Source organism: Vicugna pacos, chromosome 11, assembly GCF_048564905.1.
Source record: "Vicugna pacos chromosome 11, VicPac4, whole genome shotgun sequence".
Lineage (NCBI taxonomy): Eukaryota > Metazoa > Chordata > Mammalia > Artiodactyla > Camelidae > Vicugna > Vicugna pacos.
The window spans coordinates 81,745,174-81,760,690 of NC_132997.1; the positions used below are offsets into that span (position 1 = coordinate 81,745,174).

Below are 15,517 nucleotides of genomic sequence, written 5' to 3' on the forward strand. Positions count from 1 at the left end.
ATTAGGGAACTATCTTCAATACCGTGTAAGAACCTATTAAGGAAAAGAATCTGAAAAAGAATATATATATATACACATATATATATATATATGTATATACATGTTGTGTGTATATATATATGTATATAAATTCATGTTTTCTGTAAACCAGAAACTAACACAACATTGCAAATCAACTATACTTCATTAAAAAAAAAAAAAGTCCAGGACAGAGGGTCATTTCAAAGGACAGCCTCCAAGACACATGGGTATATTCAGTCCATTATTTCTTTACTTACTAACTTCTATTTTTATCACTCTCAATACTGAATATCATACTTGGAACATGAAAAATGCTCAATAAAGATCAATAAGGCACACCCTCTGCCTTTCACAGTAGGATAAACAGAAAGAGATGACACATTGCTGGCCCTCTCTATATTCCAGTCACTTCACCCCTTGCTACACTTCAGCCAGGCCAAGCATGCCCATACTCCTTTACACATGCTGTTCCATTTGTCTGCAATGCAGTTCCACCCGGCAGACCCAGCTCTTGCCCTTACTTCCATAAGGACTTTGCCTGAAATACCAAATGCCACTTTAACAGAGATTCCTTCTTTGATCACTCCCTCTCCTCAATCAGTCTCTGTCTAGACTCTGCTTTGTTTTGCTTCCTAGAACTTACCACCACCTGCAATATGCATTTGTTTATAATCTGTCTCCCTATCTAGAAGGTAAGCTCTATGAGAGCAGGGCCTTTGCAACGTCCCCTACTATTCTTCATTCATGCCTAGAAGAGCACCAGGCATACCACAGATGTCCAACAATATTTTTCAAATGCATGAACAATAAATAGGTCCAGTTTGAACCCAACCTGGCTTCAACTTTTAGTCCTGATGTAATGGCAAAAATATTTAATCACTGTAAGCCTCATAGCTTCCTCATAAAGTTAGGAAGATAACAATACGACCTGTTTGCAAGAGCTCTTGTAAGTAACGCAGCTAAAAAAGTATCCAGTGCAGCAGCACTCGCCAAATAATAGGAACCTAATGCACGTTACTAGCAGCCTCGTTGCTTGAGAACATCCCTGTTGCTTGAGGGCAGCGTAAAGGGAGGAATGAGTAAGCACCGAGATCTTTATGATGCTACCTTTTGTTTTTGTTTTAAAGCAGGAGTCAGAAGTATGAGGAATTTTTCAAAGCGCTAGAAACTGCCCCACATATGTGCTATATGGGCTGGTGCTACTGAGTCCTGGGGGAGCCTGAGGACCCAGGAGATACCCAGTCCTCTGTCCCAGAGTTAAGACCTGGGAATGGCAAATCTCTCTCGCGGACTTCTGCGCTCTCATCCTCGGGGTGGGAGGTAAGGGCACAGAGCTCCTCACAAGTGGGCGGCTCGCGGGATGCAGGGAAGTGGCACATAATGGATACAAAGGGCCCAGTCTGAAAGCTGCCCAGCTGAGCCCATTACTGCACGGTCCCTGTCAGGTTTTTCACTGCTGTGTGGGGAGGCCTGTGTTATCTCATTTCATGCTTTTCTGGCCGGTTTTCAGAGCTGTCTTTAGGCTGTTAAATCAGAGAGGCCAAGTTGAAATCAATAGTCACTGAAGTCAAGAGATGTTTGCAGTATGAAAAATGGGGTCGGAAAGACAGTGTTAGAAAGACAAAGTGCCAGGTGTCGCTGGGCTGGCTAAGCTGGGATGCTTGATCCGGGGACAGGGGAAGAGAGGTGAGAACGCACTTGGTAAACATGGTGGGGAATGGTGGGGAGCTATCAGAATCTGAAGGTGACCAGAAATGGAAACTTCCAACCTCCTCCCAGGCCCCACCCTAGAAGCTATTAATACATTAACTGATGGACAAAGAAGGCAGATGAAGGTTATGAAACATGGGGTCTAATAATGCCAACTGGTGTACCGTGGTGGGACTTTGGCTAGAACAGGGCTGGCAACTTTGATATTTTTTAGATTTGCACAAAAATGCCGGAGTATTGCTCTTCTCTAGAACATTAAAGAGATTTGAGATCTTTTGAAGGAGGAAGTACAAATAGCCAAGAAAAATAAAAATTCTTAACCCCACTCCTAATTAAGTAAATGCAAATGAAAACAATAAGGATATGCCATGTTTCTGCTCATCAGATGGGTTATGTTTAAAAAGATCTTTCCTAGTGTCCTGGACTATTGAGGGCTTGCAAACACAGACATTCTCATATCCAGAAAGTCTGCAATGATACAACTATTTCAGAGGGCAATGTGACCACATCTACGGGAATTTCAAAGGTATGTACTCTCAGACCCAGGGATTTCCCATGGGTAACTTTGCTTTCAGCAGTGCTTGCTGCTCAGACACGTTTGAATGCTTACTAACCAAATAAGGAATATGTGCATATGTGAAGGTATCCGCACTGTTTGAAACAGCCAGACATCTACATGTCCGTTAATGAGATAGTGATTAACAGAATTACAGTTGATACTGTATAATGGGGGGTTCTTACATAGTGATCAGCCATGAAGTAGGTAAATTTATATGTGCTGATATGGAAAGATTTTTAACTCGCTATCGTATTCGCCCCACGCTGAACCTGGCATAACAAGTTTACAACATGAACATCTGAGTGTGGATGTCTGTCTATATACATACATGCTTATCTGTAGAAGCCCAAACAATTTCTTAAATAATATAGAAGAAATATTTAAAAAAACACAAGTCTTGGGAATGGGAAGGAAGGTCAGGAAGTGGATTCCACTTTCCACTTGATGGCTGGAGTACTGCTTATCCCTTTTATGGTGGTCATTGCTCCCGCTGTTGGTATAAAAGTCATTACGGCTTAGAGTATAAACTCACACCACCTCATGGCTGATATGCCAAGGACTGACGAGAACTGAGGTCTCCATCACCTCTCCCAGTATTTCAGCAGTGCTGGCCTTATCCCAGCACTGATATGCATGCCAGTCAATATGGAAACTGATGGGAGGGGTAGAAAACCATAAGTAGAAATGAGAGGTCTAGTTCTCACCCACAAGCAGAATTAGTGGGATGGTCGTTATACAAAGTTGTGAGTTTCCTTTAATTTTTATCTCGGCTTTTAAATGCTGGCTTGAGGCTCATTTCAGAGTTTGGGGACACTCATTTTCACAGCTAGTTAAAGGGCCAAGGTTGTTTTTCCCCAGTGAAAGAGATCAGTCCTTTGGCAACTTGTTACAAGGTTAGTTACCCATGCAAATAGACACAGAGCCCAGTAATTGTCCCGTTCCCTGTCCCTGCTAGCACGGGTCATCACCAGTACAGAAACATTCAGGTCACTGGCCAGGCCTTTCATTTCAAAGTGAAAAGGAGAAGCAATAAAGCTCAAACTTGGTACTGTAGCTTCTCTCACAAGATGATGCTAACAGATGAGCATAAATAGAAAACTGTGCATCCGCATGTAATTATCATGCTAAGAATTCTGATAAAAGTTATGTCCCTTTCCTCCAACTCACATATACATACTACATGGCATACAATTTTAGGGAGTCAGTGAGTTTCTCATGATCCTCACTATGGGACTCTGCACACCCTATGGTTCAAGGTCCTTCTTCAAGAAGACGTACTTTTTTTTTTTTGCATTATTTTTTATTGAAGTATGGTCAGTTTATTATGTCGTGTCAATTTCTGGTGTACAGCGTGTTTCAGTCATACACATACATATATTCATTTTCATATTCTTTTTCATGATAGGCTACTACAAGATACAGAATTTATACTTCAACAAAAAAAGAATGCAAAATAAATAAATAAATACATACACACATAAATAAATAAAAACTTAAAAAAAGATGTGCCCATACAGTGACATGCACAGATATTTATTTATTCAGTCAACACACACTAAATGAGCCAGGCCCTGAGCTATGTTTTGTACTTAGAACCAAGATTAAGTAAGACAGAGGTTTTCACAAGGCTTTTCAACAATGTCAACAGTTTGGTTGACATTTTCTCTCTAACTACATACATTACAACCACACACACACGTGTACTGATATTAGGTAGATCAATAGAATGTAGATTTCCTTTTTACTATTTCAATATACTGGGTAGCAGTTTTAATGTATCAGGTGTGTAAAATGTGTGTGCAATTCACACACACACACACGGTATTTAAACAGTAAAATCTTTTTTGTTGTTGTTGTTTAAACAGTAAAATCTTTGTTTCTAGGCTGAGGACCTGTCAGTTTGTCCTCGGTTGGATGCTGGGGCCAATAACAAATGCCACACCCTATAAATATGTTCAAAATGTTCCAATAATACTTCCTGTGATTGACTGTAAGTGACGTTGCTCTTTCCAGCTTGCTTCTCAAGGCAGAGAGATGATACAGGAAAGAATAACACCCTTGTCACGGCTGTAAACTATAACACCCAGATTTCAGAGCTCAGTTGACAGGAAATGTCTGTGTCGCTCACAGACCCTTGTAAAGCAAGAGCTTTCCAGAGTTCACCTGCCCTCAAATATGGAGACTTCAACTGAAACCGAATTAATTATAAAATTGTAATCTAGGGAGATGTGAAATGAGACTAAAAGTAAACTTCAAGTAACACACCCAGATAAGCATTTGCAACTCAACTCACCCCGTGGGGATGAGAAAAATAAGCAAGAAGGGATTTTTTCCTATGTCACATGCTCAATGTGTTGGCTATGAAATGCCTAAACCCATTAAAATTTTTTAAAAAATTACTTGTTCAAAGTTAAAAAATATATATATATATATTATTTTGGCATACAGCCTACTAGACGTATGACCTAGAATATAAACAACAGGTACTATATATTTAAATTTTGTACTAAGCAGTAATGAAGGAATGGAGAACCAAGAGGGACCCCAATCACAGAATGGGGAGAGGAATACCATGGAGATACTGGAATTCTTAGAGCAACTGACCAGCCTGGAGTCTGATTTTGATAAATACACTCTCAGTATATTTGCTAATAACTTGCTACACTGACCTCTCTGTGTTCTTGCTTTCCTTCGTCCTCCTTTCTGTGTCTTTGACCTGAAGCTATGGTTACTGACTCTTTTGGAGAGAGAGAGAGAGAGACAGACTTACAGAGGAAATATGACACCAAGAAAATCTTTTTTTTTTTTTTTTGATACTCAGGGCAGGCGTTATGCTTAGATCCTTTATTTCAATGGGTAGGTCTTTTTTTTTTCTGTTATGTTTTGACAGGGATAACTTTTCAAATTAAATCCCTTTATTGAATTTTCACTCTCGGATAGTTCCTGAAGATGCTGCCTTTGCAAAAAAGTGAAATAAAATAAATAAAATTAGAACTGATACATTTCATGCCTTGTGAAAGCTGAGCCTGAGCTGACAGTCCGGCATATCAGCCTTCATGCCTGCAGGGAGCACGGGAATAGCGCTGGGTGAGAGAAAACGTGTGGATCAGGGAAAGCGATGGCCTTGTTGTTTTCAGGATTCGGGTTATGTGGGTTAGACGCCACAAGCCAGAAAGCAGCAGCATCCCCACAGCTTGAAAATAAAAGCCGTCTGGGATGCTACCAATTCCATGCAGAGCTTCGTAAACAAAGGGTGTAGTCATGGGAGACAGACCCTAAAGCTCTGTCATTAGTTTTTCGGTGTGGGACTTTATTATTGTAAGCGTGTTCCACAGACCAGTGGCATCGGCTTCACCTGGGAGCTTGTTAGGAATGCAGACTCTTGGGCCCCTACTGAATCAGAATCCACATTTTAACAAGATCCCTAGGTGGGTCGGATGCATGTTAAAATTTGAGATGCAATGCTCTAAAATTTTCAGACAACCTAGGAAGTGAGGTTAAGTAGCCAGCTGGTAACTCTGACAACTGGTCAACTATGCATTCATTCATTCAGTAAATATCTATTAAGCTCCATCTACATGTAGACACTGTGGCATGGGCTGGGCATGCAATACTGAACAAAGATATCCTTGATCCCTGCATTCATAGAACTTATTAAAGGCTGGTGCAGAGGAAAAGTTGTAATCAAATAATCATGTAAATGGAATGCAATTTCAAGCTAAGATGAACACAATAAAGAAAAATAATAGAGGTGGATGAAAGCAAACAAAATCGACTGGTTTAAATTCCGAGTTCAAGAAAGACTTCCTTAAGAAATGGATGCTTCCCCTGGTTTTGATAAGGGTTCTGCAGTTATACTGATGTTACTGTTGGGGGAAGCTGGATGAGAGATACAGGGAACTCTGCACCATTTTTTTTTTTTTGCCACATCTGTGTGAGTCTAAAATTATTTAAAAACTAAAAGTTAAAAAGAAAAAAATGGATACTTAACCTGAGACCTGAATGATTCCCCAGGGATGAGTTACACTGAACTGGTTGGGAAGGGGGAAGAAAAAAGGTATTCCAAGCAGAGGAAACAGCAGGTATTAGAATTAGTAGGGAGACACAGAACCTTGCACGCCACGAGAATTGAAAGCAAACCCAAAGGCCTGAAGGCGAGGAATGAGGGGAGCGCAAAGTACAATGAGGAGTCAGGTAAGGTGAGAACTTTGTTCTCTATTATTAGAGCAACGGGAAGTAAAACAAAGCTTTAAACAGACAACATGGCAACTTCCACCTAAGGAAAAGGCTGTTCCAGCTCTTATGTAATGAGAACTGGACCTTGGCACCCAAGATAATAGTATTAGCTCTGGTCACCACCAGAGAGAGCCCGCTAAAGACATGGGAAAGATGCTCTGAACTGTTGAGATTACTCTATGTCCCGAGATTATAAAGGAGAAAGGAGACGGTCAGCTTGGATCCTGGTTTGTCCCCCACTGATTCTGCTGGAGAATATATTCATTACCCCCAAAGGGGAAAGAACACAAAAAATTTCCCAGGGAGTGTTAGTAATGGAGTGGCTGTGGTTTCTGGAGAGTTTGGATGGCAGGTGTGACCAGCTTCTTTAGCTGGAAGCTGGTAAACGATGGGTATTTCCTGCCTTTGCATCAGAAGAGCTGCGGACAAGAAGACAGGCACAGTGTTGGTGATGTTGAAGTTTTCGAATCGTGAGTGGTATTTCTGAAACAGGTCTGAACAATGAGATCATTACTCTCTGGCTCAGTGCTGAACAACCTCCACCAGCCTCACTGCTCAGCTGTAACTGAAGAGTCCATTCTCTTCCTCTTCCCTACACTGGAGATCTCTTTCTTTTTGTCTGGCTTTTCTCTCTTCATCCATTTTTCTTCTATACTTCCCCCCTTTTCTCTTTTCCTTTATCCCTTTCACCTGCAGCCCATCTTGCACCTAGTAGTGCCCCCATGGGATGCATCTCCCTTCTGGAGATCCTCAGGACCAAAGAAAGGGGAGGAAATTCATGTCATTGTTGTTTAAATGCATTACTTAAGCTTTCTATGCCTTGGTTTCCTCATGTGTAAAATAGGAAAAATGACCTGCAAGTAATTGTGAGGATTAATTGTGATAAAGAAAGTAGAGAAAGCCTTTAGCGTAATTCTTGGTATAGGGTAAGTGCTCAGTAAGTATTAGCTACTACAGGGATCAATATTATTAACTTACTTAATTTACATTGAAGAAACAATGGCATAAAGAGTTTATGTAACTTTTTCAAGATCATACAATTAGTGAGGAGAATTTTCAAGTCATTCAGACATGGGTGTGGATTCTGGACCTGCAACTTTCCTCTCTATATATGCAAAAGCCACAATGTCCCCAAGAAATGCAGCCAACCTAACTAGAGCTGTACAGAACCAGCAACAGACTTTTCCCTTCCACTGCATATGATGGAGACACATGGGATCAATCTGTTTTCCCCATTCTACCCAAGTGCCTTGTGAATCTCCAAATGAGACAGTGAGGCATTGCCTGGATGATTGATTATCTGATAAAATAAGGAAACTGAAAGAAAAGATCAAAACAAAATGGCAGCGACTGCACAATAACAAGTGTTTACTTTAGAAATAGAGAGTTTTGGAATTTTCTCATCACCTGAGAAGAAAAACTCCTTCATTGAATGACAGTTGTCAAGAATTATTAAGATAATTCTAGGTTACTAAGGACCAAAGAAGTCCTCAAGTCCAAACGACTTAGATTATCGCCACTGTGATTTCCCTGAACACGGATGCAGTTCATGGCAGATTAAGAAAACGAGTGTTACTATTAACATTACGGAAAAGTTGATTTACTTACGACCATCCACAGTTCTGGCCTCGAGATGCACAAGATCTGGTTCCTTGTTCAACCCCATCACAGACCTAAACAATGGAAAAACATCAACGTTAATGACGTCCCACGTGCCATAGAGATGCTCAGCTAAGCCCACAGGCGAGTAACACCCACGGGATTCTAAAGCCACAGCCCTTGGAATACAGCTACTGTATTTATTTATATAGCCTGACAGCAAAATTCCCATTTCAAATAAAGATGATAATGAAATCTTTATTTGATGAAGGCCAGGCTTAACTCTGGAAAGGATATCGTGTGTTATTAGCTCAGACTTGCAAATCAGTCCCATGCATGTCATATGTGTCCTCCTGTAACAATCTCACCGACAGTATATTAAACTTGCAAGACTTATCAGGCAGATGCCAGGCAGGCTGCTTCAGCTGGGTGATTTGAACAGTGATTTACATAGCAAACTGATCTAAATTCATTTTTTCATTTGCAATTTGCAGAACTACCTAGTACGCTACCCTATGAACAAAACACATAACGCAACTAATGCAGTGGCCAGAATACCCCAGAGTGACCATCCTTCTCTGTATTACTGAACCTGTATGGCAGGGGAGCAATGCAGATGCACTTAACTTTATGATATGTGCCAGAAACCATATGTGTAAGTAAAACACAAGTCTATTTAGAATGTCTTGAAGGCACATATTATTTAGTCTTATCTTGCAGTGAGCTAAATTAAAGATAAAATAATTATTCTGTTATAGAAATAATATGGGCAATTATACTGCATCTCTGAGACTTTCACACAGCAAGATTAATTAAACTCAGGACTGTCTAGAGTTTTTTTCATCAGCATTTGCAGAACTTTCATTTAATCTGTTCCATTTCCATGTGGAAAACAGTAACATGCCTTAACAGTAGTCTCCCTCTGCCTGCCCCGAGCCACCCAGCCCTGCCCTCAAGTCCATTTGAGAAAGGGCAGATGTTACTAGCGCTCATTACGTTCAGAACCCAGTGTGGTACCCAAGACCCATCTTGCTTTTGCCGCCCCATCTCCTGCCACACGGGAAGAGTCACCACTCCCTGAAAACGCCTCCTTCCTTTTGTCAGCCCTCTCTAAACCTCTGTGTGTTTTTTGCTTCAGTCCGAAAAGCCCTTTTCTCCAGTGTCACCTCATCTTCTTTGACTCTTATGTTAAGACACCTCTGAAAAGTCACTCCCTCCATTAATTTTTTCCCAGCAATATTGGGAAAATTGCTCTCTCCCTACCAACAAATATTTCTCCTTTTACATAAATCCTGTAACAGTTTGTTATAAAGAATTACTTTTGTATCTTTCCCCTTGTAAAAGCAGCCCCTCCTCCCCTCCCATACCAACTGAGAGCCCTTGGAGGAGCTTTGTTTTATACACATTATATTCATGTGTATATATGAAAAAAATGTCTGAGCTATAATATAATAGATAATCAAATATTGAAGGAATGAAGGAAGAAAGGAAAGAAAGGAAGGCAGGAAGATAGAGAGAGGGTATCTCATGGTATCCCAGCTCTTTGAAATACGTAAGTTAATCATCATCCTGCGGGCATTCCCAGAAATCTTTTTATTTGAACTCATCTTCCCAACTCAGAGTGTGAAGCCTAGGTTAGCCTAGTCCCTCTTCATCTTAAGAAGTCTCCTTAAGGCCCCTTTATTATCACTGTCAGTAGCTATTCTTTGATTGATACACGGCCTGAAATTCAGAGCCTATGCGTGAAACTCTAAACTCTGCTTTCTTCTTCTCCCGGGAAGCAGAAATGTCCTCACCAGGGTTTTATAATTTCCCCCAAAGAGACAGGGGGCATGCACTTGGATGTATCATCTGGTTAGAACCTGAACACAGGTGGATGGTGACACTTTCACCGTCATTTCAATCAAACACTGTAGCGACTGCTTGTCCGGGATGGTGGCTCTCTACTTCCCAAATGAAGCATTGATGGGCCTCACAGGTGACCCCGACTGACAAGGCCACAGTCATGAACATTATTAAAAAAAAAAAAAGACATAGTCCTGACGACCCTCAAACTAGAAAGCTCAGCAGGTAACTGGGTTTGGCAAATTATTAGTAGGTAGTAACATGCTGTTCACCTCCCACCCTACCTGCTGCAAGTCTCTTCTTTGAAGTGACTAGTACTTATGATTCCCAGGAGAAGGCTGGCATCCAGACACACACTGCTGCAATTGGCATGCAAACCTGATCTGCTTGGCCTGTGGTTACTGCCAATGGGAGGCAAAATGATTATCTTGCATACACTTGGATCTTTCCACGTGTGCATGACCCCAAATCAATAATAGCAGTAGTCTCTTAAGATCTTTTATTATCTCTAAAGGCAGGAACTGTTGTTTCAAGGGACATTTCCCGCTTATCAATTAATGAAAAGACACAGGGTTAAAACAGAGTCCTTAGTCTTTCCGAAGTCTACTGTGGCTAACCGACTCCCTCCCCCCGCCTACAGTCTTTCCCGTGTATAGTACAACAACGCAACAACAACGTCAAACTTCAAAGTCAGACCACAGTGCTTCCAAGCGTTTTTATTTGCTGACGTGCTCGTCCTTCTTCCTGGAGGCCTAAGGCTGCCTCTAGATCTGCGGTCGCAGATTATAAAGAATTATCACTGCTTTTACTTTGTGGCACTGGTAAGTTCTCAAGAGCTGAAGCCAAATGATGTTAAATGTCTCAGAGGTGCTGGTTTGAACGGTGCCGTCACTCCTTGCAGAAGTACATCTCTGCAGATGACCTGCAAAGTATCATTTTCTAGCCCATTTATACATTTTAGTTGAAACTGTGATGATTAATGGTTTCGTGTGTGTTTTAAGACCAACTATTGGGCTTCATGATGATGATGATGATGATGATGATGATGATGATGATAAGCGGTTGCCAAGGGCTGGGGGGATGGGGAAATAGGGAAGGAATGGTAAATAGTATACAAACTTTCAGTTATAAGATGAATAAGGTCTGAGGATCTAGTGCATAACACGGTGACAATAATTGATAAAACTGTACTGTACAATTGCAATTTGCTAACACAGTTGAACTTAAGTGTTCTTACACACACAAAAAAAGGTAAATATGTGAGGTGATGGATGTGTTAACTTGATTATGGAAATCCTTTCACAATGTATATGTATATCAAATCATCACGTTGTCCACTTGAAGTATATTATAATCCTAATTGTCAGCTATACTTCAATAAAGCTAAAAAAATACTTAATCAAAGGAGAGCAGCATACACATAAAATTTAATCCAAAATGTTCTCCTGATGGTCGTATTTTTAGAGTGAGATCTTCGGAGTGGCTTCAAGTATCTCAATCCAATCATGTAGGTAACTCTGACTTCAGCTTTGGGCATCTTTGCTTTATGCTTCCAGATTGCCCTGTACACATCCCTGCCATGGTTCATAATGATCTGCTGGATCTCTCTGCATAAATGCTGCTCTTCCTTCACCGAGCTCCCCAAAGGCAGGTGCTGTTCCATTTTTTTTTTTAATCACTGCATTCTCTGTGCATATGAGAGTGGAGAAAAGAATATTGCCTCAATAAATATGTAGAAAATTTTACACTGGTCAATACTTAGTATAAAATTCAATATATTGGATTGCTCAATTCTGGGACTCAGAAAGAATCTCTCTATAAAAGTGAGAAGGAAAATTTGGGACCAGATCCTTTAATCATACAAAAAGAAAATAGGTGGCTGTATCTTGTGTATCTTTATATTGCCTTTACGACTAATTGGGAAAATGAATTCCCTTCTTGAGCTGAATTTCACGGAAGGAAAGGAACATTTTTATGTTCCTGTATGTACTGGGGCCTCTGCCTGGAGTAACCTCTTACCCTTCCTCTGCCTTCTTAATTCTTACAGTCTGTGGCTCAAACACAGATGAGTGAAGCTGAAAACAGTCTTCTCAGTGGGGATGCCACTTAAGCTAAGTTGGTTTTCCCTTCTGAGACTTCCAGAACGGTGCACGTACTTTTGCATAGCATATATCAGACCATATTTCAAGTGTGACTCATCTGTCTATCCCTCTTATTAACAGCCAAGCTCAAGCCTTCCTGTATTTCTGTGTCAGGTACTGTGGATGGCACATATATTTATTCAACGTGAGTTTTATTGAATGCTTTTGGAGAAGTACGTGATCAGCCACATTAGCATTTATCAATGTATCTGTATGCAACATTGGGTAAGTTACTTAACATCTCTGTGCTTTTATTTTATTTTTTAAGGATAAAATGAGACTAAAATAAGTTTTCCTAGAATATACATCTTAAAGCACCTAGCATTTTCCTGGCACACAGCAAGGGCTCAGGTATAAAGCTGACTTCTTTCTTCTCTTCTTTCCCTTTCTTACTGAGGAAGGTAGGTGGGGAATATTCATCCTTACAGGAAAATTAAAATTAATGTTGGTAATAAAAGCTTCTTGGGATATTATGGGTATCCCATTAGCAGAAATGATTTATCATCATAAATCAACAGACCAAATAAGAGTCAGTAGCTCTGAGATCAACTATATGGATAAATAAAATCACTTATTTGTTCAGTGAAACATTCCAATGTTCTATTATATAATAAAAACAAGGGCTACAGATTCCCTGCACATACAAGCTTTTTTTTTTCTCTCAAATTTAAAAAATTTTAAATTTATTTTTCTTGGGGAAGGGGATTAGGTTTATTTATTTATTTTTATATTTTATTTTACTGCTTTTTAAAATGGAGGTACTGGGGATTGAACCCAGGACCTTGTATAAGCTAAGCACACACTCTACCACTGAGCTACACCTTCCTGCCCCAAAACCCCATACGAGCTTTAGAGCAATGGAGGAGACAGTGATCCAATGAAACAAGGATTCTAATATTCTAGGTGGTATCTGAAAACACAGCAGAAATGAGGGTCCAGGAAGACTTTAGAGTAGATGCATTGAATCTTAAAGGATACGCAATAGTTTGATCGATGGACAGACAGGGTGGAAGAACATTCTCTTCGGAGATAAAGATCAAGTAAAAAGGACAGAGACAGGATGATCTATATAGGCATTTACTCGTTAGCCAACATGGTAGATCTAATGTTCTCAGAGCAGAGCAGAAGATAAAATGAAAATTTAGGCACTGTGAGCACCATGCTAAGGTTTTGTATTTGGTGCTAAAAGCCATGGGAGGCCAATGAAGAAAGTCAGGCACTGAAGTGTATAAATAACTGAGAAGAGGCACTTGTGTCTCCATCTATCCTGCGTAAGTCTCCCTGCCTAGGGAAGAGTACAGGGTGAGAGCTCTCAGGTCATGCTGCATCCAGCTCCGTTGATACAAACAAGACAAAGGCAGCCTCATGCCTCTATCCTTCCAGTATCTTAAGCTGGTGTTCATATCGAGGAGCCATTCTAGAATAAAGTCTAAGAATTATCACCATCAAGGATGCAATGGGAACACTCTCTGATCTAGTGCACGGGCTGTTAGCAGCTCAACATCACCCTTCTGAAATGTAATCAGCCCATTGCAGCCTCTGTCGACATTTTCTACAAAGAAACTCAAAAATGTCACTAGTTTATCATTCTCCTGGCATTTTGTCTGCGTTTATACTGGCTTAATATACTGCTCAATAAATGCTGCGGAACCACAAAATGTCCTGATATAGATAACCACAGAGCAAGTATTAAAAAATCAACACCAGGATGGGATAGCACCCATTTATTCAGATTTAGATTTGCAGCTAACAGCCTCCAGAGGAATGAGGAGGGATGTGCAGAGGAGCGGACACTGGGGAAACACCTGCCCTCCTCCTGTTCATTTGAGATGAACATTCACGTTCCCACAGGCTCTCTCACAGATGAAGCCCACAGAAGCCAGGGGTCCTGTCTGTTAGAGAGAAGTGCTGGCATGTATTAGCAGCTGGACACTCTGATTTCCTCTTCGGCAGTCAAGGCTTTCCCCTTCGCTAATGCTACAGTTACGCTCTCAGGACAAACACTGTCAGGAAAGTCCTGCTTAATGCTGCAACTTTAACTCTCTTGAACAAAGTAGCTTAGCCTGAGGTCTCAGCTCCTGCCCACGTGGGGAAAATGAGCTAAAAAAAAAAAAAAAAAGCAGCCTGAAGGTGGCATGTTAACCTCTCCCTTAAGCCTCAGAAACACCCTTGCTGGCTTTCTTCTGGTCTCCATACTGTTACACTGGTTTCCCAGAAACAAAGGTAGCTACTACAACTAACAAATAAATAGACAGACAGATAAGTAAAAATGATGCTAAGTTTCTCGAGTGCATAATGGCTGCTGAGATCAGCATGGCCAGAATCCTTAGGCTCATTAAATTTTGCATTTTATCATCCTTACGCCCCAAGCCAGAGCCTGACAGTTCAGTTATATGACATCTACAACAAAATGTAGGGGAGAGAAAAAGACAGACAGACAAAGAGAGAAAGTGTGTGTGTAGGAGAACAAAGCGAGAAATGGGGTGTTTGACCCAGAAAGAGGGAAGACATAAAATAAAGCTCAGGAGGGTCATGGGAGGTGAGGATGTTTGTTGCACAAAGTGCTGGGGAGAAATAAAGCTAGAAGTTGAAAGAGCAATGAAAATGATTGGTAACAGACAGCATGTCTCTCCAGACAGAGACATAACCGGGTCTAAACTGGTCAAGACAAATCATCTTGCTACAGGGCTTCCCTCTCCTTCCCCATTTTCCCTATTTGTAATGCAATGATTTTGCTTCTTACACCACTAGTTGCATTTCCTGATTCCTCCTTACTTCCCCATTTTGATGCCCCCCCCATCTTTGTCTTTGTTCTCTCCTGAATTCAGATGAAGAGATCTAGAGACACCAGGGAACCTGAGCAGATCACCAGCCTGATCCCCAAACAGAAAACACAGTGCCAATGAGATGCAGAGAAATATATTTAAAATCATCAAAGAGTTTGGGATCGAGGTAAAAGAGGAGCTCGCAATATTTTTTTAATAAGGCTTCTTTTTATCTTTTTAAACTGTAGTGCTATCATACCCTCTGTGTTTTCAGCAACTTAATTTTATTCAATAATATATCTTGAAGACTGTTCCATGCCCGAACACAAAATTAATGAGAGAGATCTCTAACTACTTTATTGCAATATGTTAAATGAAAATACCCAATTTATCTAACTATTGTCTACTGATTAACCCAAAGCAAAAAAAGCACATAAAAGGAAAAAATGCTACTGGAAATACATATTCAAAATTCATAATTGGGGAGGGGAATAGTTCAGTGGTAGAGCATGTGCTCAGCATGCATGAGGTCCTGGGTTCAAGATCCCCAGTACCTCCATTAAAAAATTTCATAATGGTAGCCGCTTCTAAGAGGTTTTAAAATTGGGGGTAATAGACAAAGTGAACATTATACTTATCAG

The 15,517-nt window shown here is 40.6% G+C and overlaps 1 protein-coding gene across 12 annotated transcripts in view; it reads right to left on the reverse strand.

Moving 5' to 3' along the window:
- SORCS1 (sortilin related VPS10 domain containing receptor 1) overlaps window positions 1-15,517 on the reverse strand; it is a 468,902-nt gene that overhangs the window by 122,895 nt on the left and 330,490 nt on the right. For 11 of the 12 annotated variants that reach the window (XM_072971853.1, XM_072971845.1, XM_072971844.1 and 8 more), the window contains one exon: window positions 8,135-8,199. In XM_072971853.1, coding sequence (XP_072827954.1) covers window positions 8,135-8,199 — 65 coding nt within the window. Of the gene's footprint in view, window positions 1-8,134; window positions 8,200-11,388; window positions 11,658-15,517 lie in introns of all 12 variants that reach the window. The other variant, XM_072971848.1, reaches the window with a different exon arrangement.